At 37.7% G+C, this 22,261-nt stretch overlaps 2 protein-coding genes and 2 long non-coding RNA genes across 6 annotated transcripts; 3 read left to right on the forward strand and 1 right to left on the reverse strand.

Annotated features, from left to right (window-relative positions):
- The first annotated feature begins 521 nt into the window (after window positions 1–521).
- LOC116193261 lies at window positions 522–2,340 on the forward strand. Of its 2 annotated transcripts, XR_004154227.1 has the most exons (4): window positions 531–652; window positions 807–1,346; window positions 1,461–1,773; window positions 1,962–2,340. It is a non-coding gene; the product is annotated as an uncharacterized LOC116193261 (long non-coding RNA). The 2 variants fall into 2 exon arrangements; XR_004154226.1 differs by lacking the exon at window positions 807–1,346 and having other exon boundaries at window positions 522–652.
- An 8,435-nt stretch (window positions 2,341–10,775) lies between these two features.
- Window positions 10,776–11,785, forward strand: LOC116203711. The gene is made up of 2 exons (XM_031535593.1): window positions 10,776–11,097; window positions 11,192–11,785. The coding sequence occupies exons 1-2, from the start codon at window positions 10,825–10,827 to the stop codon at window positions 11,783–11,785; spliced, it is 867 nt and encodes a 288-aa protein (XP_031391453.1). The 5' UTR covers window positions 10,776–10,824.
- Window positions 11,786–13,722: 1,937 nt separating this feature from the next.
- LOC116215333 lies at window positions 13,723–19,442 on the forward strand. 2 transcript variants are annotated; one of them, XR_004158447.1, is made up of 5 exons: window positions 13,723–14,351; window positions 14,757–14,820; window positions 15,014–15,126; window positions 15,278–15,387; window positions 15,778–19,442. It is a non-coding gene; the product is annotated as an uncharacterized LOC116215333 (long non-coding RNA). The 2 variants fall into 2 exon arrangements; XR_004158446.1 differs by having other exon boundaries at window positions 13,725–14,351; window positions 15,278–19,442.
- LOC116215326 (membrane protein PM19L) lies at window positions 19,266–21,427 on the reverse strand. The gene is made up of 3 exons (XM_031550997.1): window positions 21,168–21,427; window positions 20,834–21,011; window positions 19,266–19,813 (listed from the first exon to the last, which is right to left on the reverse strand). The coding sequence occupies exons 1-3, from the start codon at window positions 21,292–21,294 to the stop codon at window positions 19,588–19,590; spliced, it is 531 nt and encodes a 176-aa protein (XP_031406857.1). The 5' UTR covers window positions 21,295–21,427; the 3' UTR covers window positions 19,266–19,587.
- Window positions 21,428–22,261: the final 834 nt, after the last annotated feature.

Here is a 22,261-nt window from a genome sequence, read left to right on the forward strand (position 1 = left end):
TCCTCTCCTATAGTTCTTGCCATTTTCTTTAAAATTCTGGAGTATGGAGCTGCTAAATTGACGTAATCTTCCAAAGACATTTCGTTTTTCCTTTTCCTCAAAGGCATGGTAATGAGAGCTTCTTCCTGTGGAGTGTCGGTGAAGAGCTAAGGAACTCGGCCACTGATCCGATTGAGAAATTCCGGACTGTAGGAGGCCTGTGAATTCTGTGGGCCTTGGAGTGGGGCCAAGTCAGGGCTCTGGACTGAACCGAGCCTTATTCGGCTTCGGGCTCCATTTGGCCCTTGTTTCTGTTGTGGGGAGCTGGGCTTCGGTAAATAGTCAGGCTCCCGAAGGAAGTGGGCTTCAGTGAGAAGATGGGCTTTGGTGTGGGGGTGGGTTTCAGTCTGGGTTGTCCGACGAAGGGAATGGAGTTTCTCTAAGGTAGGCTGGGTTTGTTGCCGGGCTTTGGTATGGGCTAGACTCCGTTTGGAACTGGGCCTCAGCTTGGATTTGCTCGGCTATCAGGCCCGAGTACAAGGTGTCTGTCGAAATGAAGGTTCTGGAGGCCTTCCCCTTCCCTTTTCTCCCTGGGACACAGACGCCATCTGAGGAGCGGCGCAGGAAGCTCAGCTCCGAGGTGTCGATTTCTTTCCCTTTTGAGTCTCCAACGGTAAGTATCGCCCTTGTCTGAGCCGTATTCCTTCCTCCTGCTGCATTAATTGCTTCCATGTTGTGGCTACCACGGCTCTGATCGGGGCTAGTTTCAAATTTGTTGAGGCTGAGCTGTTGCCCGATTTTTTGGGGGTTTGCGCCCCTATTGCCAGTTGGAGATGGGGGTTTCGACTCTGAGTACTGGGTCGGGAAGGAGTTCGTCGTCGTCATCTGTGGATTTGCGGTGATTTGTGGGGGGAGGAGGTCTGTTTGGTTGTCAAAGTGGAGCCACAGTCCGTATAGATTCAATGGCTCTGGTGTCTCTGATGTGCAGTGGGCTTGGTCGTGGCCTAGGATGCCATAGTCGTAACAGAAAGTCTTAAGATATTCATATTTGAAGAACACCCAGGTAGACGTTCCGTTTTTCCAGTTGATGCGTCGTCTAGGGCACAGAGGCATGGCGACTGGGATTTGAACAAGGGCTCTCAGGGTGACGTACCACTTCGGGAGATAGGGAGTGTCTTTCCAATCGATCTCCAAGACTTTACCCGCCCGTTCGGCAAGTTTGGTGATATTCAGCTTTGAAAGCATTTAGGGGGGATACCTCTGATCTGAATCCATAAGATAATCGTCTCGAATTTGATTTCCTCCGATGATAAACCCTTGTCCAAGCATGCTAGCATCATGTGTGCTCCTTGAACCGACCAAACACGGTCTCTCTCCACATGCTTCATGTCCCTCTTGTCTTTGAATAGATAGGTTAGTATGTCGTCTGTGAATTTTTTCGGTGCTATGGTAACCCCCCTCTTTGTGTTCCATGCCTGCAGGAGTCTGGGGATGATTACTTTTGGTGGTGGTGATTTGAAGCCAAAGGGCTTGATGAGGAGTGTTAAGGGAAGTGTTTCCTGCGTTTCTTCTTCATTAGTTTGCAGCTCGAGTACTTCTTGACTTTGATCCATGGTCATTTGGTTGCAGAATATCTCGACTAATGAGGCATCAAGGTCGTTGTTCTCCATAGGTGGTGGCAGTGGAGTATCCTGTGGATTCAGGGAGGATTTGGGAGGGGTGGAGAGGAAGTGTGATTGCTTGTCTGTGGGAGTTGCTTGTGGTGAAGATTTTGTTGCGGTGTGAAGAAAGGTGGTAAGTATTCTTGAGGTTAAGTACAAGATGTTGGTTGAGGGAGTAATGGCAGTGAAGATTTGGTTGTTGGTAGGATCTAGAAATCGATGGCAAGTTGAATTACGGCTTTCTGACATTCTCTTGTCTAACAGAGAGTTGATATTCCTTCCATGTTATGCTGATGTTATTGTCATTCATTTGTGTTGCAGGTGATTGACATTCCTTCCATGCATTGGGTAGTTGAAGGTCCATGAATGCTTTCATGGAGGTGAAGAATCGAAGAGAGGCAGACCGTTTCCAACAAAGGGAAAATTTTAGAGAGAGAAGCTCTCAACTAGGAAAGAGAATAAGAAACAAAAATGAGAAAAGAGATTAGAGAAATTCCATACACTGAAAAAAAGGGGCCCCTAAGGTGGAATAGAATTTTTACGAGGGCACAAGACAATTCGATCAAAATAACAAACCCAAATGGGACTTCAGGGACAAGAGCATTCTTAGAAAGCTGAGATTTTGTTATGAGTTTGGTGGAACACTTTGAATGAGATTTCAGAAGTACGTGGCTATACAAGGCCAAGATTACAAGAGTAAGGTGTTGTTTGCTTGCATTTAATTTTTAATGTTGAAAATTTAAAATCTTAATGAAATAAGTATTTAAGCTTGTGTTTGGTTTTAGACTCTACTTAACTTTTTGAAATAAGAAAAGATTAAAAAAAGTAATTATTGTAAATTTTGATAAATATATGGATGGATGAAAAATATATATATATATATGTATATATAGTAGATAGGGAATTTAATTTATTATTATAAAATGATTATAAAAATTATTATGAAAAATTTTGAGTGAGAAATTATTATTAAATGGAAGAAAAAGATTAAATAATAATGATTATATCGTTGAATTTTGAGAAAAATATAATTGAGTTCGGTAGAGTAAAACTTTTATTTAAAAATCAAACGCAGAGTGATTAAGTGAAAATTATTTAATTGATGGAAAATTCTAAGGCCTAAAAGTTTGAAGTTATTTGAAAATATATTTAAATAATTGTCCAACCCTTTAATTATTTTTCGCTTTTAATCGCTTTTTAAATATTTCCAAAAAATAAACATACAAAATAAATGGGACGAGACAAGTTTTAATCAAAAGGAAGAGAGGCAGTTTGGTGGCCATAATCTCGACCGCCATCGCGACAAAGGAGGTCGACGGTAAGCACGGAAGTCGTCGACGACCTCATCTAGGTGGTGGGGACTGGGATCGTGCCTACCACTACTGCAAATCTGCCCCTCTCTCTCCCTCTTTCTCTCTCTCTTTGAAATTGAAGAAAAATAGGGGGAGGGAAGTAGAGAGGTGGCGGTTCTGTCACTGGCACTCACCGCCATAGAGCATATCGTCGGCAACCTCGTACATGCCAGCATCCTTCCTCATGAGGTACTTTTGCAAATCTTGGAAAACAGCCGGTATAGTAAAAAAAAAAAAAAGTAGGTTCTCACTTATCTTATACTATTATATAAGGTAAATTTTACAATGAAATTCCAACTTGTGTTCTATGATAGAATATTAATTTCGGCCATTAGATATCACGAACTTTCAATCTCATCCGTGCATTATTTACATATTTGTCCCAAGTATTTCTAATCCTTTATATTTTCATTTCACAATTTCCGCCTATAATACTATACTGTTGTTCCCGAATCTTCTCGTCACATGTATCAATTACATTTTACCTCGTCACTCATCATTGTCACGTCACCAAACTAGACCATAAAAATCGATTTTTATAGAAAATGGATTTTATATAATCCGGACAAGTTAGCGGCATATCATCAACATATAAGCAAGTTTTAATTTATGGACACATCAATAACACGCAATTGACACATAACCGGTCCTCTAATTTTATTGTACTTTACATGTGGCCCGATAGATATGTGATGTCATTAAAAGATTCATGGGTTAGAATTTTGTCTTTAATATTGAAAGGATTACAAAAAAACTAACGTCCCACCATAGAAAAGAATTTGATTTTCAATTGTGGAATTTGCCATTATATAAGGGCGTTGTCGATATTGTAACCGCGAATAAGATTTCCTAAGGCCAACCTTATTGTAAAAACAATAAAATAGTTATATCCTAAATATACATATATATATATATATATGGCAAAATAAAAATAAAAAAATTACCCTTTTTTTTGGTGAAAAAAGAAATCACCCATGATCACCGCCAAAGAGATAATAGCCAGCTTCACAGACATCAAGATTCATAAATTAATTAAAAAGTAACAAATGTATACTAGATAATGGGTAAATTGTACCGGTGGTCCAAAATGTTTTACAAATGTTTCATGATGGTCCAAAAAGTTTTTTTCGTTACATGATGGTACAAAATGTTTCAAAGTTGTTTCATGATGGTACAAACCGTCAACTCGAGCTGACGCCGTTAACATTTTGCTGATGTGGCGCGTCCTATGTGTCACTTTTGTTACGTGGAACCAATCATAATGCGCCACGTCATTTAAGACAAAATAAAATTTTAAAAAGTCCAAAAAAATACAAAAAATACAAAAAAAATACAAAAAAAATTTAAAAATACAAAAAAAAGAGTACAAATTTTGAAAAAAATAAAAAATATTTTAAAATTTTGAAAAGTTTAAAATTATTTTAAATTTTAAATTTTTTTAATTTTTTTCAAAAAATATAAAAAAATACAAAAAAGAGTAAAAATTTAGAAAAAATAAAAAAAAAAATTATTTTAAAATTTTCAAAATTTTGAAAATTTTTTAATTTTTTTTTTTAAAATTTAAAATTTTTAAAATTTTTAAATAATTTTTTTTTATTTTTAAAAAGGGTAAATTTTAAATAATTTTAATATTAAATTTTAAATTTTTATAAAATTATTTTTAAAAATAAAAAATTATTTAAAAAAATAAAAAATTTTCAAAAAAATTTTCAAAATTTTAAAAATTTTAAAATAATTTTTTTTATTTTTTTCAAAATTTTTACCCTTTTTTGTATTTTTAATATTTTTTTAAAAAAATTTGAAATATTTTAAAATAATTTTCAAAATTTTAAAATATTTTTTATTTGTTTCAAAAAATTTTCTCTTTTTTTCCAAAATTTTTACTCTTTTTTTGTAATTTTTTAATTATTTTTTGTATTTTTTTGGACATTTTAAAATTTTATTTTGTCTTAAATGACGTGGCGCACTATGATTGGTTCCACGTAACAAAAGTGACACATAGGACGCGCCACGTTAGCAAAATGTTAACGGCGTCAGCTCGTGTTGACGGTTTGTACCATCATGAAACAACTTTGAAACATTTTGTACCATCATGTAGCGAAAAAAACTTTTTGGACCATCATGAAACATTTGTATAACATTTTGGACGACCGGTGCAATTTACCCACTAGATAATTGAATCAATACTTGAATTCGCAGCATGTGCAGGAGAGCTAGTATAATCATTAGGGTTTCAGGCTTTTAGGGCTCTAGAGTTTAGTCATTAGGGTTTCAGGCTTTTAGGGCTTTAGAATTTATTGTTTTAGCATTTATTTAGGGTTTAAGATTAAGATTTGGATTTCAGGGTTAAGGTTTTAGGATTTTAGAATTAGGATTATTGGATTTAGGGTTTTAGTGTTTATTCAGAGTTCATGGATAAAGGTTTTAGGACTTTTTTTTTGGTAAGTTAACCGCGCAAGCCCTACAAGAAACTAAAAGGGATAGAAACGGGGAGTAGCAACTCCCAACATATCGCCTAACAACAAATTGCCTAAGGCATTAGGAGCTGGTGATAAAAAAAAAAATTAATGCCAAATGGAAGGGAGATGGCCCGACGGGCAAGTCAATCCGTGCAAGAGTTCCCTTCCCGAAATGCATGGTGGATCGACACTTCTGATTCGTCGACGATACCAACCAACTGAGCATTGGCTAACAACGTATTCTAATATTATAATATTGTAACTATTAAGTTTAGTAATTATGAGAGGTTTAATTAGAGATGAATTGTTTCTAAAGTTAATAAAAGAGGTACTTCAGGTACTGAAAAATGTAGATATGTTCATTGGATGATCAAGTTGATTAAATAAGACAAGCAATGATTAATTAACCTATGCCCTTAGCGCATAGCCGCATAGGTTGGACAAACCCTATTTGGAATAGTTCAAGAGATTATTTAGTTTAGACCGCCGAACGGTGGCAGTGCATGCTCGTCTTTCCCTTATTCGTTTTCTCTCTCTTTTGCGTCTCCTCCCTTACAGGAAGGGGGAGAAATTTGTTAAAACTCCTACGAAAGGTTCAGAAGAATTAAATTCCGCTTCTTGCACTGCAGAAAGAAATCCGTGATATTCTTGTTGCATTTCTTTTGGTTCTAGATCTTTGTTTTTGGAGGTGCAGAGAGGAAAAAAATTTAGAAGAGAACCAGTTTCATATGATATGCCCGAATGCTGTAGTATAATAAAGGTCTTTGATAAGGTTTCATTTATCCTTAACATTGAACATATCGACATAATAAAAAGAAAACACTGCTTTGGTCCTCAACCTCCAATAATTTTTCACATTCGTTCTAATTCATTTGTATATATAATATTTCTCAATGCGATAGAATTAATCTGTTTTGATCTTGACATTAGAATTATCGTAAAATCTTTTGACAAGCGATTGTTTGGATATGAAAATAAATTTTAAGAAAATAAAAATAAAAAGGACCGACTCCATGGAGTTCTACCTAGGGTCAACGTAGACCATTGGCAATCAGCTATTTATAGGGCGTGGAGGTGGTGCCATTGGTGACGCCCCGACCTCCCCAAATCAACCACCGAAATCGTTTTAGGGGTTATTGGAGTCTCAATTTTGAGGGGTTATTGGCGTATCTCACCAGTGCAGTAACACAAGGTCGTCCTTAAATAAATTCGTTTTTTTGGTCAGTAAAACATAAACATTGTAATTTTAAAAAATTTTGCAAAAGAAAAACGACTATACCCACTAGGAGAGGGAGATGGGAGTAAAAGCACCTCAAAGAAGGAAAAGATATATTACGTGTGACGAGTATATCATATTATATTGTGTCTCCTTAAGGGACCTTTGACATATCGGTCTCGAACGTCCGAGCCTTGCCATCACCCCCCATTTCCCCACTTCCGAGGCCTAAATCGTTGAAGGCCTTTGTTTGCGGGCTTGCACAAACTTCCGGTTCTCGTAGCCATTCTCTTTTCCTTTTTCAATTTTTTATTCCCAAAAGATTTGCAGGTCAGTAGACTTGATGAAAATTAAAAGAGCAATTTAAACCACCCCCTTCAACCGCCCCCAAACCCCCAACCCAAAAAAAGTAAATAAATAAATAAATAAGAGGAGCGAAATAGTTTCGTTCTTTCGTAGTAAATCAATGTGGTCAACTAGGTGGATTGTTATTTGTAATAAATATTTATTATAATATATAAAAACCGAACATGAAATGTAAAAGCTCCATTTGATAACTCAGCTCTCAACAAAATGTGCCTCATTTGCTTGAATCCATATAATTGATAACTCTCACATCCAAGTGAAAATGACCTTTTAATTTTAGTTAAATGAATTATATTTTATTTTATTGGTGTTATATTAAAAAAATATTAGAAATTTATCGAAATGATTTTCACGTAATAATATATAAGTAAAAGCTTTTTGAAAAGTTTTCTCGGTATAATTGGAAACAGCTCCTTAGAATACATGATATTTTTCAAGTTCTATGTGCTAAATTCTTTATAAATACCCAACAAAATTCATCTCATATCCATCATCTTTCTATTGACTATACTTTTTTCTACATTTCGACGCGATATCTCCACTTTTCTTGAGCACCTCGACAAATTACACAATTACGGTCTCTTTATAAATATATTATTCGCTCTATATATATCTCTAGAATATACGTATTTGTTTGTTATCATAATGATTTTACTAATGTGACTTCCTTTTTTTTAGTTTTTTTATCTATATTAATTTAAAATTCATATATGTTGACTATCAATTTTTGTTAAAGAAAAAGGAAATCTATTGAGCGACCTGCAGGTTTAAATGTGTTGAAATTCATATCTAAGCACATGAAGGAGGAGTTGAGGTGGGTCCATCTGAAGATCTCATAATGCTCAGATTGCTGACAGAAATTTTTTAAAATTTTCTCTAGTTTCATTATTAATGTATTACGAATTTTGAAAAAAAAATTAGGAAAAATTATACATTTCGTCATCTACATTTAGTTGCTTTTCTATTTTAGTCCTTCGTCTATTTTTTTTATCGTTTACATCCTATAATTTTTGATACTTTTCTGTTACAGTCCTTTTCCGTTTTCTTGGTACATTTTCATCTAATTCCTTTACTTACTTTTTTCTGTTTTCATCCTTTTATCAATTTTTTTATTGGAGAGATTTTAATTTGATCCTTAATCTTTTATAGCTACCTTTTTATCCTAATTCTTTTTCTAATTCATCTTTTTCTTAATACTAGATGTTTTATTCTTATAATTCTACCACTTAATTTTTCATAAAAATGCTCACACAACATTTTAGAGATAAAATGTCTTTTAATTTTTTAACAAATAAATTAAAATAATAAAAGCAAAATCATGAACCTACTAGAGTTAATGAGAGGGAGCGAGCGTTTAGGTTGCACGCAATCTCGGCAGGGGCAGTTTACATTAGAACCATCAGTATTGGAATTTGCAAGCAAAGAAATAGAAAAATGTCGAAAAAATAGAGGCAATTATACCTCAATAGCCACCAATCATGCTTGTGATGCAATGAATGATGTCATAAAGCACAATGATTATTGTGATTGCAAAGAGAAATGTTGATAGATCTATAGACCTATGGTGACCTCTCCTAGGATGGTGGTGCTTGGGGTCGTCTCCTACCATCGCCTCTCTCCTTCTCTAGTTATCATCCTTCATTTAACGGTTAGCATCACTCGAGTTGAGATTACTTATTCCTCAACTTCGAGAAGATTCATATACTTCATGTTATTATTTTAATCTATTATTAATTTCTGTAATTTTAAAAAGTAAATGTTTTTGGTGGATTGAAAAGAATGAAAAGGTAATTTTTATTTCAAGATATGTCATGTTGGTATGAAGTTCAGCGTTGAGGCAATATTTGACGAAAAAAAACGAATTAGGACAAAAGGAATAGTAACAAAAAATGGAGGACCAAAATTACATTTTTTCTTAATAACTATTTTGATAAAATGATCTAAATAGAAAAACAATCAAAGATATTGGACGAAATCAAATCAAGAAAAAAGAAAAGGAGTGAAATAAAAAAGCATTCAAAAGTATATGATCTAAATGATAATAAAATAGAAAAAGGATTAAAACATAAAAGTAAACAAACTTAGAGGACCAAATATATAATTTTTCCAAATCTAATTCTATCTCTCTACCTAATAAATATGTGACGTTCCCAGTATTTTTCTATTTCCAAAAATACCCCTACCCTTCAATTCTGTAGGGTTTGTTTGGCAAATGAGCATGGGTTCAACTCTGCTCTGTTTAACTAGCAAAAAAACAAAATTGGCCGCAACATGCATATGTACCCGTGGGTCCCAGATCTGCTGGTTAGTTTGACTAGTGCATATAATATATGTTTTTTTTTTGGCCCCTGTCGGTGTCAAGCTAGAGAGCCGTTGAAGCTGAGTAAAGACACTGCCGCTCCTCTTCATCCCCTCATCCTTCCTGCATCGATCCCTTCTTCCTTCTGAGCTTTGTGCGCATCGGCCGAAATCGAAGAAATTTCTTTGTTCTCCTCGGTCGGAAACTGTCCGTTTACTGATTTGATTTTACAAATTTCACCGATTATTACGGACTTATGAACGTTGTTCTCTGCAAACAGGTTGTTCGTCCGTGATCTTGCCCCTGTGCATCTTTGGTGCGAAAAACAGTGAAAAGCACGACCTTTGCAGGAGAGATTCGCGAAGGACGTCATCTTTGTCACCTGCTGCCAGAGATTCCCGACTTTTGTCGCTGTCGGGGGCCCCTCCGGTTCGCTGGTCTCCATCAGGGTTGGGGTTTAAAAGCCCAGGAAGTTGTTGTTTTGGAGAGGCATCGATAGTGAGGTAATTCTTCTGATCTCTATCTCGATTAATGATTTCTGATTGCAAGAGTTTATGGAATTCGACGGTGATAAAACTGTTATCGCCTTCGGTTTAATAGCCCCCATTGCCTTCTCCCTTTCCTTCTCTGCAGACTGTATACTTGCAGTTCTGATTACAAAATTGAAGCAGTGGATCATTTTATATATATCAGAGGATTTAATTAACTTTCCTTGCGAAATATATGTCTAGATAAAAACCAATCTTAGGTTGTTATATGCAATATCAGTTGAACTTCTTTTTCCTCCTTCCCCTCGATTAATCCAATAGTTTTTCTATTCTCCTGTACACTTTACTAAAATGGTTCCATGCTAAGGCATAATTTGCTAAATTAATGCATTTACTGATATATAAGATTGTTGAGTTAATCGGAATAAACGTTCTAATTGATAGTAGAGCAAATTTTATTGCTGTCTGCTTAGCAAGACCTCCTTGGTCATCTGGTGCCCTTGCCCTGTTACCGTAATGTCGCCTACCTGTGTGGGGGTTCATAGATCTGTTCTGATTTCTGATTGAATGAGCCTTGTTTGTTGTCCTTTCCGGAATAGGCCAAAGTTATCAGCTTGTTCTTCCTGATCTGTTAACAGAATGTTTCCATGTTGTTGTGGGTTTGTGGTTCGGACTATCTGGGCTTGTCTTCCTTGTATGGTCAGTTAATTTCACTGCTTCTAATGTGGTTGCGCTACTATGCGTTGATGCCATGCTGGTCTGGTTCACAATTTTTGTTTGTTTTCAAGGTTGCCATCTTACTGTGCTTTCTGTCATAACTGGAAGATGCATGTTATTTGCATTTCAAGAAGGAAAAGACTGACTAAGTTTGGTGTTGCATACTGTTGTTTATCGCAACTGATAGATCATTGTTAGGTGCATTGTTAGATAATTGTTATTCTGGACCAAGTGCATGCATTATGGCTCCTAAAGGCGAAAATATCATCATCGACTAGAGTGATGAAATGGAGTTCGCTTTCATAAACATAATGCTCGAGAAGCTGAGAAGAGCACACAGTACAACATGGAAGAAAACTACTTGGAAGGAGATTACAGCTGAGATGGTAAATCTATTTCCAGAACAACAGCTGTGTTTGCAGAAGGTAAAGGACAAGCATCAGAGAATGAAGACCAATTTCACCCGATTCTTTGAAATAGTTAGGCATACAAGCGTTGGGTGGGATGCAGACACAAACACCATCACAGCCGACCAAGATGTTTGGGATATGTTTGCAAAGGTACATTCTCATAAATTGTTTGTTCGGCTTCTAAGGTTGTTTTGAATGAATTGTCACTGATCTTTTTTGAGTCATGTCGTACTTCATTGTATAGAAGAACAGGGCATACAAGGCATTTCGGAGCAAGGGCTGCAACCACTACGATTTGCAGAAGCAACTCTTTAGTTCTTCAGTGGCTACCGGTGCTCTGCGCATCTCCTCGACCGATCCACCTCCAACGTTAGAAGAAGAACGCCGATTAAATGAGGAATTCTTATCAAGGGGGAAGGGGAAGGGGAAACAACATGTCGACCTCGAAGAAGGCTCCGATGACAGTGACGACCTCGTCCATGTTCAGGTAGAGCCCATGATAACCGAGTCTCGACGTAGAGCGCCGAAAAGACGTCTAAGCAAGAGTTCACAAATGCAGGAATGCATGGACCTGTTTAGGGAGAGTTACACGAAGCCGCAGCCACAGAACACCCCACCGTCGGCAAAGAGAAGCAAGTCGGTAACGAGCCCTGAGAAACCTGAGAAGAATAGCATCGAGGAAGCCCTTGAGGAGTTGGCAAAATTGAAATCGAGAATCCCTCACTCCCTGTATGTGAAAGTCGCCAACGCCCTCCTTGATCCGGGAGCACGGAGGCTTTTCATGTGGTTCAAGGAGGACGACCGACAAGAATGGATAATGCAGCTTCCTCATACTTGAAGAATCTGTGAACCCATTTTAATTTTTATTTGGCTATCTGACTATGGTTTTTTTTAAATGACTGAACTCTTGTTTGTTTTGTGTGTTTTGTTTTGTTGATGATTTTCTGTTTGCAATTCAATGATTATGATTAATGTGTTTCACTGTTAACGAAGTGTTCGTGATCTTATGTCCACACCGACAGGCGATCATTTGTCAAACAGCATGTCTCGTAATGCGTCGTCTTCGAGCTATGCCAATAACTCTAGTAACGACGATCCTGACAGTAGGCGATGGGCGTTCTTCTACTTGATGATGCAATATGATCAGCTCGATGATCCCGTTCCACGTAACAGGCCTTGTAGAAATTCAGCACTTCAAGGAAGACAGTACATTGTTGAACTACTAGGGAGTGATGTTTGGTGCTTCGAAAGTTTCAGAATGGAACCTTACGTGTTTAGAAATCTATGAGACACACTTCGATTGCGGTGTGGCATCACAGATACCAGTAGAGGTATCACAGTGGAAGAGCAAGTCGGTATGTTCTTGTTAGTTATTTCACACAGTATGCGATTTTCAATGGTGGCAGAAAGGTTCCAACACTCGAAGGAGACGGTGTCACGATTTATCAAAAAAATTGCACGCGGAATACAACAATTATCACAAGATTTTATAACACCACGGAACGTTTCTGTCCAGCCGGAAATTGAAAATGATGAAAGGTGGCGTTTCTTTAGGGTATGTTTTCTGCTAATTTCATACTATAGAAAACTGTTTTCGGCATACTATGTTCGGTACATATAATTATGCGTTTGTCATGCAGCATTGTATTGGAGCTATCGATGGAACCCATGTCGCTGCATGCGTGCCACAGGCGAACAGAGTACCTTATCGCGATCGAAATGCCGAGATATCTCAAAATGTATTGGCTGCTTGTTCACGCAACATGATGTTTACATACGTGATGACGAGTTGGGAGGGTTCCGCACACGATTCACGAATATTTTCCGAAGCTGCGTCAGTGGAAGGTTTTCCAGCACCGTGTGGTCGTGAGTATTTGCTTATACATGCAACGGTTTTCTATGAAATTGCAACTCTAATTTAATTAACTCTAATTTTCCTTATATTCTTTGCAGAACAATATTATGTTGTTGATGCAGGATTTCCAAATATACTAGGATATTTGGCTTCGTACAAAGGGGAACGGTACCACCGGAGTGATTTTCCTCGGCAAAATCCGCCAACAACGGAAAAAGAGCTATTTAATCAGCGCCATGCGTCAGTGCGTAATGTAATCGAACGTTGCTTCGGTATTTTGAAAAAGAGATTCGCCATACTAACTTTAATGACGAACTTCATACCGTATACACAAGGACAACTTGTCCTTGCATGTTTTGTTTTGCATAATTTTATTCGCCGTAATAATTACCATGACAGATTAATTCTAGAGTACGACGATGCGTGGATGGATTACAATGAATTTCGCAATCCTCCACTACAAGAAGGAAATAGAGTGGATATAGATATGAGTAGCGCCGAAATGAACGCTGTATGCGATCGTATCGCTAATCGGTTATGGTGTACAGAGAGATGAGTGTGATGACATGCACTTACATATTGTATTAGGAGTTGTCTTATTTATTGAATGAAAAATATGAATGTATGTAATAACTTTTGTACGTTTCTTTAACGTGCTTACTTTAATCTGTCAAATGTGCGAAAGTGTATACTTGACCTTGAAAAGTGACGACATTTTCATGTAGCAAAATGCCAAGGAAAGCTGAAAAAGTAAAGGAAAAAATTTTGAACCTGAAAAAATGTTAAAGACAATTTTTGAATAAAAAAATCAACACCTTCGGATACATTCCAATTCTTAGAACTAAGAACAGGTTGGAGCTCAGCAAAAAAATTCAACCGCCCTCCATTGTTGACCGTCGTACATGTGCTGCAACGCCTGGGTCCCACATGAAGGAATTTTGCTGGCAATGTTGTCCTGTAGTAAACCAGGATTGAGAGTTGAGCAACATTTGGTTTTCAAACAGGCTCGTAGTCTCTTCAAGAGACGCCACTGTTTCGTCGAAGCATAAAACAGGCCACTCCCGCCAAGTCCAACTGCTTCGACCACCTCGTTTCCCATGCAGCGGTCTCTTCAGCCCATCCGATGTCGCCGCGCTTGCACGCACGACACTGGTTTCTTGAGGCATTCCACCAATTCGGTCTCCCGCCTCCCCCTCCTGCAGCCATCGCCCACTGCTGCATTCCCAAGATTTGCCTTTTCGATCAGCCTCCACTCCAAGCTTGGCCCGTGGCAGCTTCCTAATTCCACAGTCCTTGGGCCCTCTCCCCCAAAGTGTCATATTTTCCCTATAAGCTTGTGCCTTTTTTGAGTTGCATCCATTCATCCACTGGGGTTGCTCAAACTATTTCTCATAGAATGGCCCCATGTTTGCTTGCTCGTCCTCTGTTCAGATGCTTTTTGTTCACTCTTTCGCAATTCAGTCCCAATTTACGCCTGCAAAGTGTTCTACGAATTGCATATGACAGTTTTCTTTGCTCCTACCCATGCCCCAAAGATGTTCGCATCCAGGTAACCATCCCCTACTGGCCTCTCATTTAAGATAGTTCCTTCCTATGCTTCAGGGTAGATTATGCGGTTTGTTTTATTTCTCTCCATGTTTGCTTCCCGCTTATTGAATTTAATTCAAACTCTCAGACTACTGGATGTGATTGTTTAGGTTCATTTTCTCCTAGAGGGGAAAGGGCATCAAACAAATTGAATTTTCCGATGAAGTTTATTCTTATTCCACTATGTATATTAGGTGCTGTTATTAGTGTGAAGTTGAAATTTTGTTTTAATTTTAATAGTAAAGTTATAAGTTAAATTAAATTAGTTTGTCATATTTCAGTTATTACATTTTTTCAGTACATCTATGTACTACAACCAATCTGGTAGATATTTTCCTTTGAGTCCTCAATACAATCGGAAATGCAGGAAGAAGAAGAGAGATAATTATCTCTAAGTTCACACACAGATGGGCATCCTTTCACTCTAAGGAGTAAGTCAGTTCTTCTTTTTATTAATTGATTCCCCTTATTTCTTGCATTTTCTGTTACATTTTCCGTGAAAGGATAATATTTTAGCTTAAAAAAAATAATTTTCCAAAAAATAACTCTACTTTGTAGCAATGCTCTTTGTACTCCTATACTGCTGAGGCACTTTGGTATTTATTTTGTTGCATTTGCTACCAGATCTCATTTGACTAAATAATGTAGCTCGCCCTACCGATAGTAATGCTACGCGTGGTCCAAAAGCCCTTTGCTAGATCAAAACATAGGACGACCAGATGAATCCCGGTATCAGTGTAAGCAGTCTATTTATAGAGCAGTGTGTTTTAGAAAGACTTCTTTGGTGGGTTGAGGTATTCTTGTTGCTTTGCAAATCTTATAGACCATGGAATGATTGTGAAAATATGTTTTAACACTAATCAATGGTATAAATGTTCTTTCTTACAGATTTCGAATTTCTTTTTTTTCAATTACGCACTCGGGGTTCCCATTGCTTTCGGCATCAGACACTGTTGAACAAATTTCATCACTTGGTTTTCTCTGTACCCCAAGCACAGGTTAGCTATATTCACCCTCTATATTTGTTATTTTGTTACCACGAACTTCGAGATCAACTAATTAGGAGGAATTTTTCGGAAATAACTCTGCTTGGTTTTACTCTTTTAGTATGTTATTTTTCGATAAGTGTTGCAATATGCTAGCCCGTATAGAATGTGACTGTAAGTTTCATATCTGGAACAATAATTTCTCTCCCAACTTTTATGTTCATTATGCTCTAATTTTTCTCCTCCTCCCATCACATGAATTTCCATGTCCATCTCTACTATTCTTTTTCAAGCAATTCAGCATATTGATTCTTTAATTTTGTTTAGAGATTGAGATTCCTGTTCTTGCATTGCTCCCTATATGATCAAATTGACGTCGATTTTTATTGGAAAATTTCTTAGGTCTGGAGATATAAGCTACCACTTTGGACATGCCATTGTTGCTAGCTAACAAAGCTATGCATTCGCTCAATCTACTTAACATAAAATGTAATGAGATTGCATCCACTAATATGATGTTAAAATATTTACAGTGACATTATTTCCTTTTCTTTTCCTGCATTTTATCATTATTGTGTTTCAGTCTTTGTCACAACAAAATAACTTTTGTCTTGTGTGAATGAAGATCAGGCACTAATATCGACCCCCAAAAGGCTACAATGACCTCACCAGAACTCCACGCCAATCCAGTTCTTTGGGGGTCAAATAGTGTCGGACACTTTTGCAGTGTCATGGTTCCAAGAGTTCTAAATACATGGATTATAATCCATTGTGTGCCTATTAGCAGCATCCTGCTTGAACTGAGTTAGAATGGGACAAACTTTGTCTTTGCTATGTGCTTGAATTAAGAAAAATAATCATCTTCTCGGAAATCAGTAGTCTTGCTTGAATGCTCATCCAATTGGATTCCAGGTGTTTCATATTGTTACCTTTCAAGACATCAAGGAATCGTAGCCAGTTTTAGAAAGCTACTGCTCGGCCGAAATTTAGTTTTATCTGTGAAACCTGATTACAGTACAAGAGCTCTCGACATCTTCCATTCAGTCCTATGCTTTTCGACTTTGAAATCATTTACATCCGTTTCTTTTTTTTTTTTCTATGGTTGCTCTTACCTGCCGTCTCTTTATCTTTCTCTTGTTTTAATCATTATTACTAGAATCCATGTGAGTTAATTTTCTTGGTATAATATGTGCGAGTCCATCGTTCTTGTTCACCTCCTCCAACGTTAAATGTGATGGCCTGAGGTGAGCTACTTTGTATCTGTATCTTTCATCTGAAAAGGAAAAAGAAAGAAAACAAGCTGTGTATAAGCTATCTCCTTAGATGCCATTCAAAGTGGAAAAGAACATCAAGATACTCTTACATATGGCATCTTCTGTTAGCAAGGAACATGGGCTTAAGACATGCTGATTGAAGTTTCTACCGAAAATCAGAAAATTCATTTGTTTAAACCCCTGCACACCATCCATTTTTATAATCAGCCATCCATAGTTGGTCTTCTCTTGCTTCATGGTGCCTTATATCATATCCCGAACTGCAGTGTCATCGCTTTGCCGCCATGTTATGAGCTTTGCTATATTACAGCTTTTATAGGCGTTCACTCCATTGGTTTTGCATTTCGCTGTTGGTTGTTTGTGTTTTGCTTTTGGTATGTGCTTGCCTATTACATGTTTCGCCACCCAACCCCCCCAACCAAAATATCCTGCTTTTGTGGCTTGTGCCTCTTCTCGTCCCTGCAGAGTGTCTTTACTTCTATGTTGTTGTAGTTTTCATTGCCAGTTGGCCTAATCGTGTGCCTTTTGGTTTTGCAATATATATTTTTTAAGAGTCTTCTACTCAGGCTGTTACTTGTATTCCATTCTCCCTCTCTAATTATTTTGTATGCTGGCATGTATACGTTAGTTTTCAATCTACTCTATAATTTACTTATTTTTCACGTGTCTTCTTTATTTATGCCTTCTAAGAGAAAGAAAAAACTCGCACCTGCATGATTTCAATTGATATGCTCGATTTACACTTGAAGAAAAGAGGAGCAGAGTGGTTGTTAACAAAGACCAACGGCAAAGGCCCGTGTAATTGCTGTTGGCAGAGGCTTTGCCGCGGTCACTTTCCGTCATTGCCAGTTACTCCTCTTCTCATCCGCTAGCAACCCTGGTACACTCTGTTGTGCCTTTTCTTTTTCCCTATGACTTTTGTCCTAAATTTTACAGTATACTTGCTCTTTTTTTTTGTTTTTTTTTTTTGAAATATAAATAGAGATCCGGGTTCTATTTTGATGTCTATGCCACTGTAGCTCCTGTCTAACGTGGGATTTTGCTTCTCCACGTCTTTCTTTAATCTTTTCTCTGTTCAATTTGTCTTGTACTTGCTCTCTCCTAGAATTCAAATGGTCCTGAGTATTATGTTTTGCTATTGTACGCAGAAATCATCACGCCACTGCCATCTTTCATTCTTTACACTGTGCTCTGATCCTTACAGATACATTTTCTTAATGCATGCCATATTGCTTTATAAAATATATGACCTTCCTACCTTAGATTTCCTCCTTTGAATCTAAACTCCCATCGGCCTCTTTAGGTTGTCCTTGTGCATGCCATTTGTAGGGCTGCCATGAACTTATGTCTCACCTTGTTTCAGTTACATCATTTAGCTTTTGGCTCTGTTTTGCGTTGTGTACATAGTATACCTGAAGCTTCCCTTCGTTCCCCTATGCTTTAATATTAGCTACTTGTATTACAAGCCAGGTTTTATTCCCGAGTCTTGGCATGTTCCTCTCTTACCTGTTTTCTTCGGTTAGCTAGAGGCAGAACTCTAGCTAAAGGATTTCTTCCCCCCCACCCCCCTATCAACCCTTCAGATCTGTTAAGGTGTCCGATAGATTAGATTAGCTAGATGTTATGCATAGTTATTATTAGTGGGTCCAGGTTTGATAGAAGTGCATGATAGACTGTTTGAAGGTCTGTCGACTGCACGAATGAAGGATTCTGTCTGTAAATTTCATGCTTTATGCTGGATTGCCTGAGTTCCTCAGTGCATGTTTCAAGCACCCCCTTTTCAGCCTTATGCATCTGCAACATCACCACGTTTTTAGGCAGATTATCTTTTATAGTTTACCAAGATATTTCATAACCATAGGTGCAACTAATCTCCGGCTTAGCAAAACATTTGTGTCTTACTTTTTATATCTGTTTCCTGATTTGCTGGTTAGATTATTAAGAATAAAGATCTCAATGAGCGAAGGGAGCTGGACTTTGGTATATTTTGGGTATATTTTGGATCTGTAAATTATGGAATAATAGAAGGCAACTCATGTTTTTGTGAAATGATCAAACGAATAAAAAAAGAATTGCTGAAAAAGACACAATCTCGCCTGATAATCTAAAAAGTTCCAAGTTCTTCGATTCTCATCATTGAAACTGATAATCTAAAAAGTTCCAAGTTCTTCGATTCTCATCATTGAAACTTCTTCGATTCTCATCATTGAAACTGTATGTGCCATTTATATAGATTTCCTTTCAATTTCCTTGTATTAAATTATGAATCTCCCATTATTATGAGTCTCTCGTAATATTAAAGAAAAAAGCTGCTAACCGAGGATATAATATCCAACATTCATACACAGTATGGCAAGGCAAGCGTTTGCCTACTAGTAATATAAAACATTAGAAAGTCGTTTTCAGTAATCGAATGTGAATTATTGGACATGTCAATTTGATGTAATCCCATCTGATACTTCGTATCAGAAAATCAACTAACCGAGGGTATAAATAAATATATTTCTTTTCGGTAGAAGAGGAAATAAATATTTATAAATAAATAAAAAGTCCCATCCGCTATATTTGAACTACAACTGAGGACGCAGTAAAAGATTTGTAAAGATAAACTTCCCCTGCAGCAAGAACAAATCTTTTAAATTAACAAAATTAAGAACATTTTCATACTCAACTTGAAACAATACCAAAAGGGGAAAAAAAATACTAAGAAGTTTTTAAACAGCGTCAGTGCAAGAGTCCGCCAGGAACAATCAGAGGCCCAAAACAGGAGCACAAAATAAAACTTACACGCAACGAATATCCAACATTCATACACAGTACGACAAGGACATATACCAACCACATACCAAGAAGATCCTCGTACATCGTGAAAACGCGATAAACACAAAAATTACAACTGCATAATAGCGGGAAACAGGATGATTATGCAAAGTGCTATTTAGACTCTAGGTGCGGCGGTCGTTCCCTTGGACACGGGATCCCCGGGCACCCCGGTAGTATAGTCGGGATCCCTGTAGCCAGGACCGTAGCGGCTGCTGAAGAGGCCGGCGTGGAGCAAGAGGATGTAGAGAAGTTGGGTGAAGGTCAGGATTATGATGAAGGCCTCCAACACCCGAAGTCTCCAACCTCTCCACCCTCCTATGTGTATCTCCTTGCATGCCAACCTACACAAAACCAAATTTCCGTGAATATAACCTTAGGATATAAATCATATACATCATCTGTACTAATCCACACCGCATTACATGCGGTTAGATCGGAAAAAATATTTCATGTAACAAATATATTACATGACATTGTATTACTAGACACAGAAAAAAATCTAAGAAACTCTCTTGAAAAATCTTAAGAAACTTTTTTTCAATATTTTAAAAAACCAATAGATATTAAAAAATTTCTTATTGACTTGTGATATTACTGCCGACTATGTATAGAACTTTCTCGTTAAATTGGAAAGTGGGCACCTCTAAAACCTTTGTGCTACAGCACCATCTTGTTGAATACTCAATTTTTTGAACACTATTCCATCCCTATACATCCGTCGTCACATTTCACAGATTAATCTATTCACCCTCTGGAATTTTGCAATATAACAAGGGGAAAAAAAACATTTCATAGATTAATCTACTCACCCTCTGGAATATTGCAATAGAACAATAAGGGAAAAAAGACGAGCATTCTTAAAAGACCAAAAAGGCAAAAAGAGGGGGAGGAAAAGGGTTTAATGTAACGATACACGCTCGCTCTCGTATGTGTTAATTAAGAAATTTCAAATTTAATATTCAATAAACCTATTCGTACTTTAATTTATATTTCATCACACTGAAATAGCCTGAAATCACCTTGATAATCAGAAAAAAAATGAAAAAAACAAAAAGAGAAAAGCTAAAGGACACGCGATGAAAACCAAAAAAATAACGAAAAAAGCTTTTCTCGTACTAGAGCTGGGCTTCCTCTACAATCGGAAAAAAGAAGCTCAACAATCGAAAAAAAAAAAAACAGGGAGAGAGAGAGAGAGAGCTGGAGATTTGTCTCAATAGCCATAGTTCTCTTTTTCTTTTTCTTTTTTCCGTGCGTGCGCGCGTGTATGTATTTCTCAAATAGTTAGTTTAAAAAGGACACTTCGCAGTCATTAAACCCAAATTTCTGAACCTAATTTTTTTAAAGTAATGGTAAAGCATTACCCAAAGGCAAGAGCAGTGATGGCCCATGCAACGAGAGCAGAGGACCCAGCTGCTGCCAAGCTATCATTCCTCCACGCCCTTACATGGCTGGCCCCTGCCAACTTCGATACCACCCCGATCACCCCCGCCAGCAGCGCAAAGATAAGGAAGAACATGGTCGCCCCGTTGCCTCCAAAACCTGCACAACAACAACTATGTCAAAATAGGTCACGCTACTGCAGAGTTTTAAGCTCTCAAAGTGAGTTCGAAATAGGCTACTCAACCATCCCAACCATCTTCAGTAAATGAGACGAATTGAAGGAGGAGCTTTGGATATGGATATATATCAACTTACTGGGATGATTGGTCTGGCCGTTGATGACGCGGTTGAGGCACCAGCTCGCGAACCCGATCACGATGAGGTACATGACGAAGTTAAGGAACAGCAGTGGCCCGGCCACGGTCCTCCCCAGGGTTGCCATCTCTTCTCTTCAGCAACAAAACCCTCCAATACTTCACTTCGCAGAGAGAATACACGCAAACTTGCTCTTCTACCACTATCTCTCTCTAGATTAGCTTCAGCTGCTCTTCTTCTTCTTCTTCTTCTTCCTGGAAGGGTTGACAGTGAAGAGTTTATATATGTAGACTGTGTAGGCAGATAGGGATGAAGGGGGGACACGTGTCAGGAGTTGGGAAGCTTAAGGTACCAGGTGGCAGGGCACTTGTCAGCTGGTCGGGTGTTACTTGTCTCTCGATTTCTTCACATCCTTTACCTACAGAGAGAACAAATCTCGAAGGTTCATCATCACATCATATAATATCATGCACGATCGGTGCTTTATCACTCGGGGATCAAATCTCTCTTTAATTTCATGTTCTCTTTACCTTACATCATCGTATGTATCATAATTGGGATGGATTTATTGATTCCCTGCAATAGGACATATACGAGGAATGAGAATGTAACATGATGAACCTTGGGGTCCTGACTACATTGAATAAGAATGTAACGAGGTGAACCTTGAGTTCCCTACTCCATAGGAGGTGTCCACCTACACACGGGACCGCGTGACACCGTGAAAGCAAAGTCGAACAAATATCTGACTATCATATATATATACACCTAACTGTGAGAGCAGCACATATAATACTATAACATGGGATCACTTGAATGTAACTTATAGCAGCACGACCGATCATAGCTAGCTAGAGATGTTGCCGATTTCGATCGATAGCGTAAAAAGCGTATGTAGGGTGCACGCCAACCCTAATGGCCATACATTTTCTCAGGAACAGAGTGGTTCCCTAATCTTCATTCACATCTTCCGCCGATGACATTTTCTCCCCTATGATCCCTCATTATTCTCTCCGTCTGGATCTCGCGTAAACTGAAATTTGGCATATGTATTTATGTTGAAGTTTCAAATTATACTAACGGAGTCGGTATCA

This window comes from Punica granatum, chromosome 1 (genome assembly GCF_007655135.1).
Source record: "Punica granatum isolate Tunisia-2019 chromosome 1, ASM765513v2, whole genome shotgun sequence".
NCBI classification, from domain to species: domain Eukaryota; kingdom Viridiplantae; phylum Streptophyta; class Magnoliopsida; order Myrtales; family Lythraceae; genus Punica; species Punica granatum.

Coding starts and splice junctions, on each gene's coding strand:
- LOC116203711 (XM_031535593.1), top strand. CDS start 10,825: ATGGAGTTCGCTTTCATAAACATAATGCTCGAGAAGCTGAGAAGAGCA. Junction 11,098..11,191: donor TTTGGGATATGTTTGCAAAG/GTACATTCTCAT, acceptor TTCATTGTATAG/AAGAACAGGGCATACAAGGC.
- LOC116215326 (XM_031550997.1), bottom strand. CDS start 21,294: ATGGCAACCCTGGGGAGGACCGTGGCCGGGCCACTGCTGTTCCTTAAC. Junction 21,012..21,167: donor CGGCCAGACCAATCATCCCA/GTAAGTTGATAT, acceptor GTTGTTGTGCAG/GTTTTGGAGGCAACGGGGCG. Junction 19,814..20,833: donor ATCACTGCTCTTGCCTTTGG/GTAATGCTTTAC, acceptor GGTTTTGTGTAG/GTTGGCATGCAAGGAGATAC.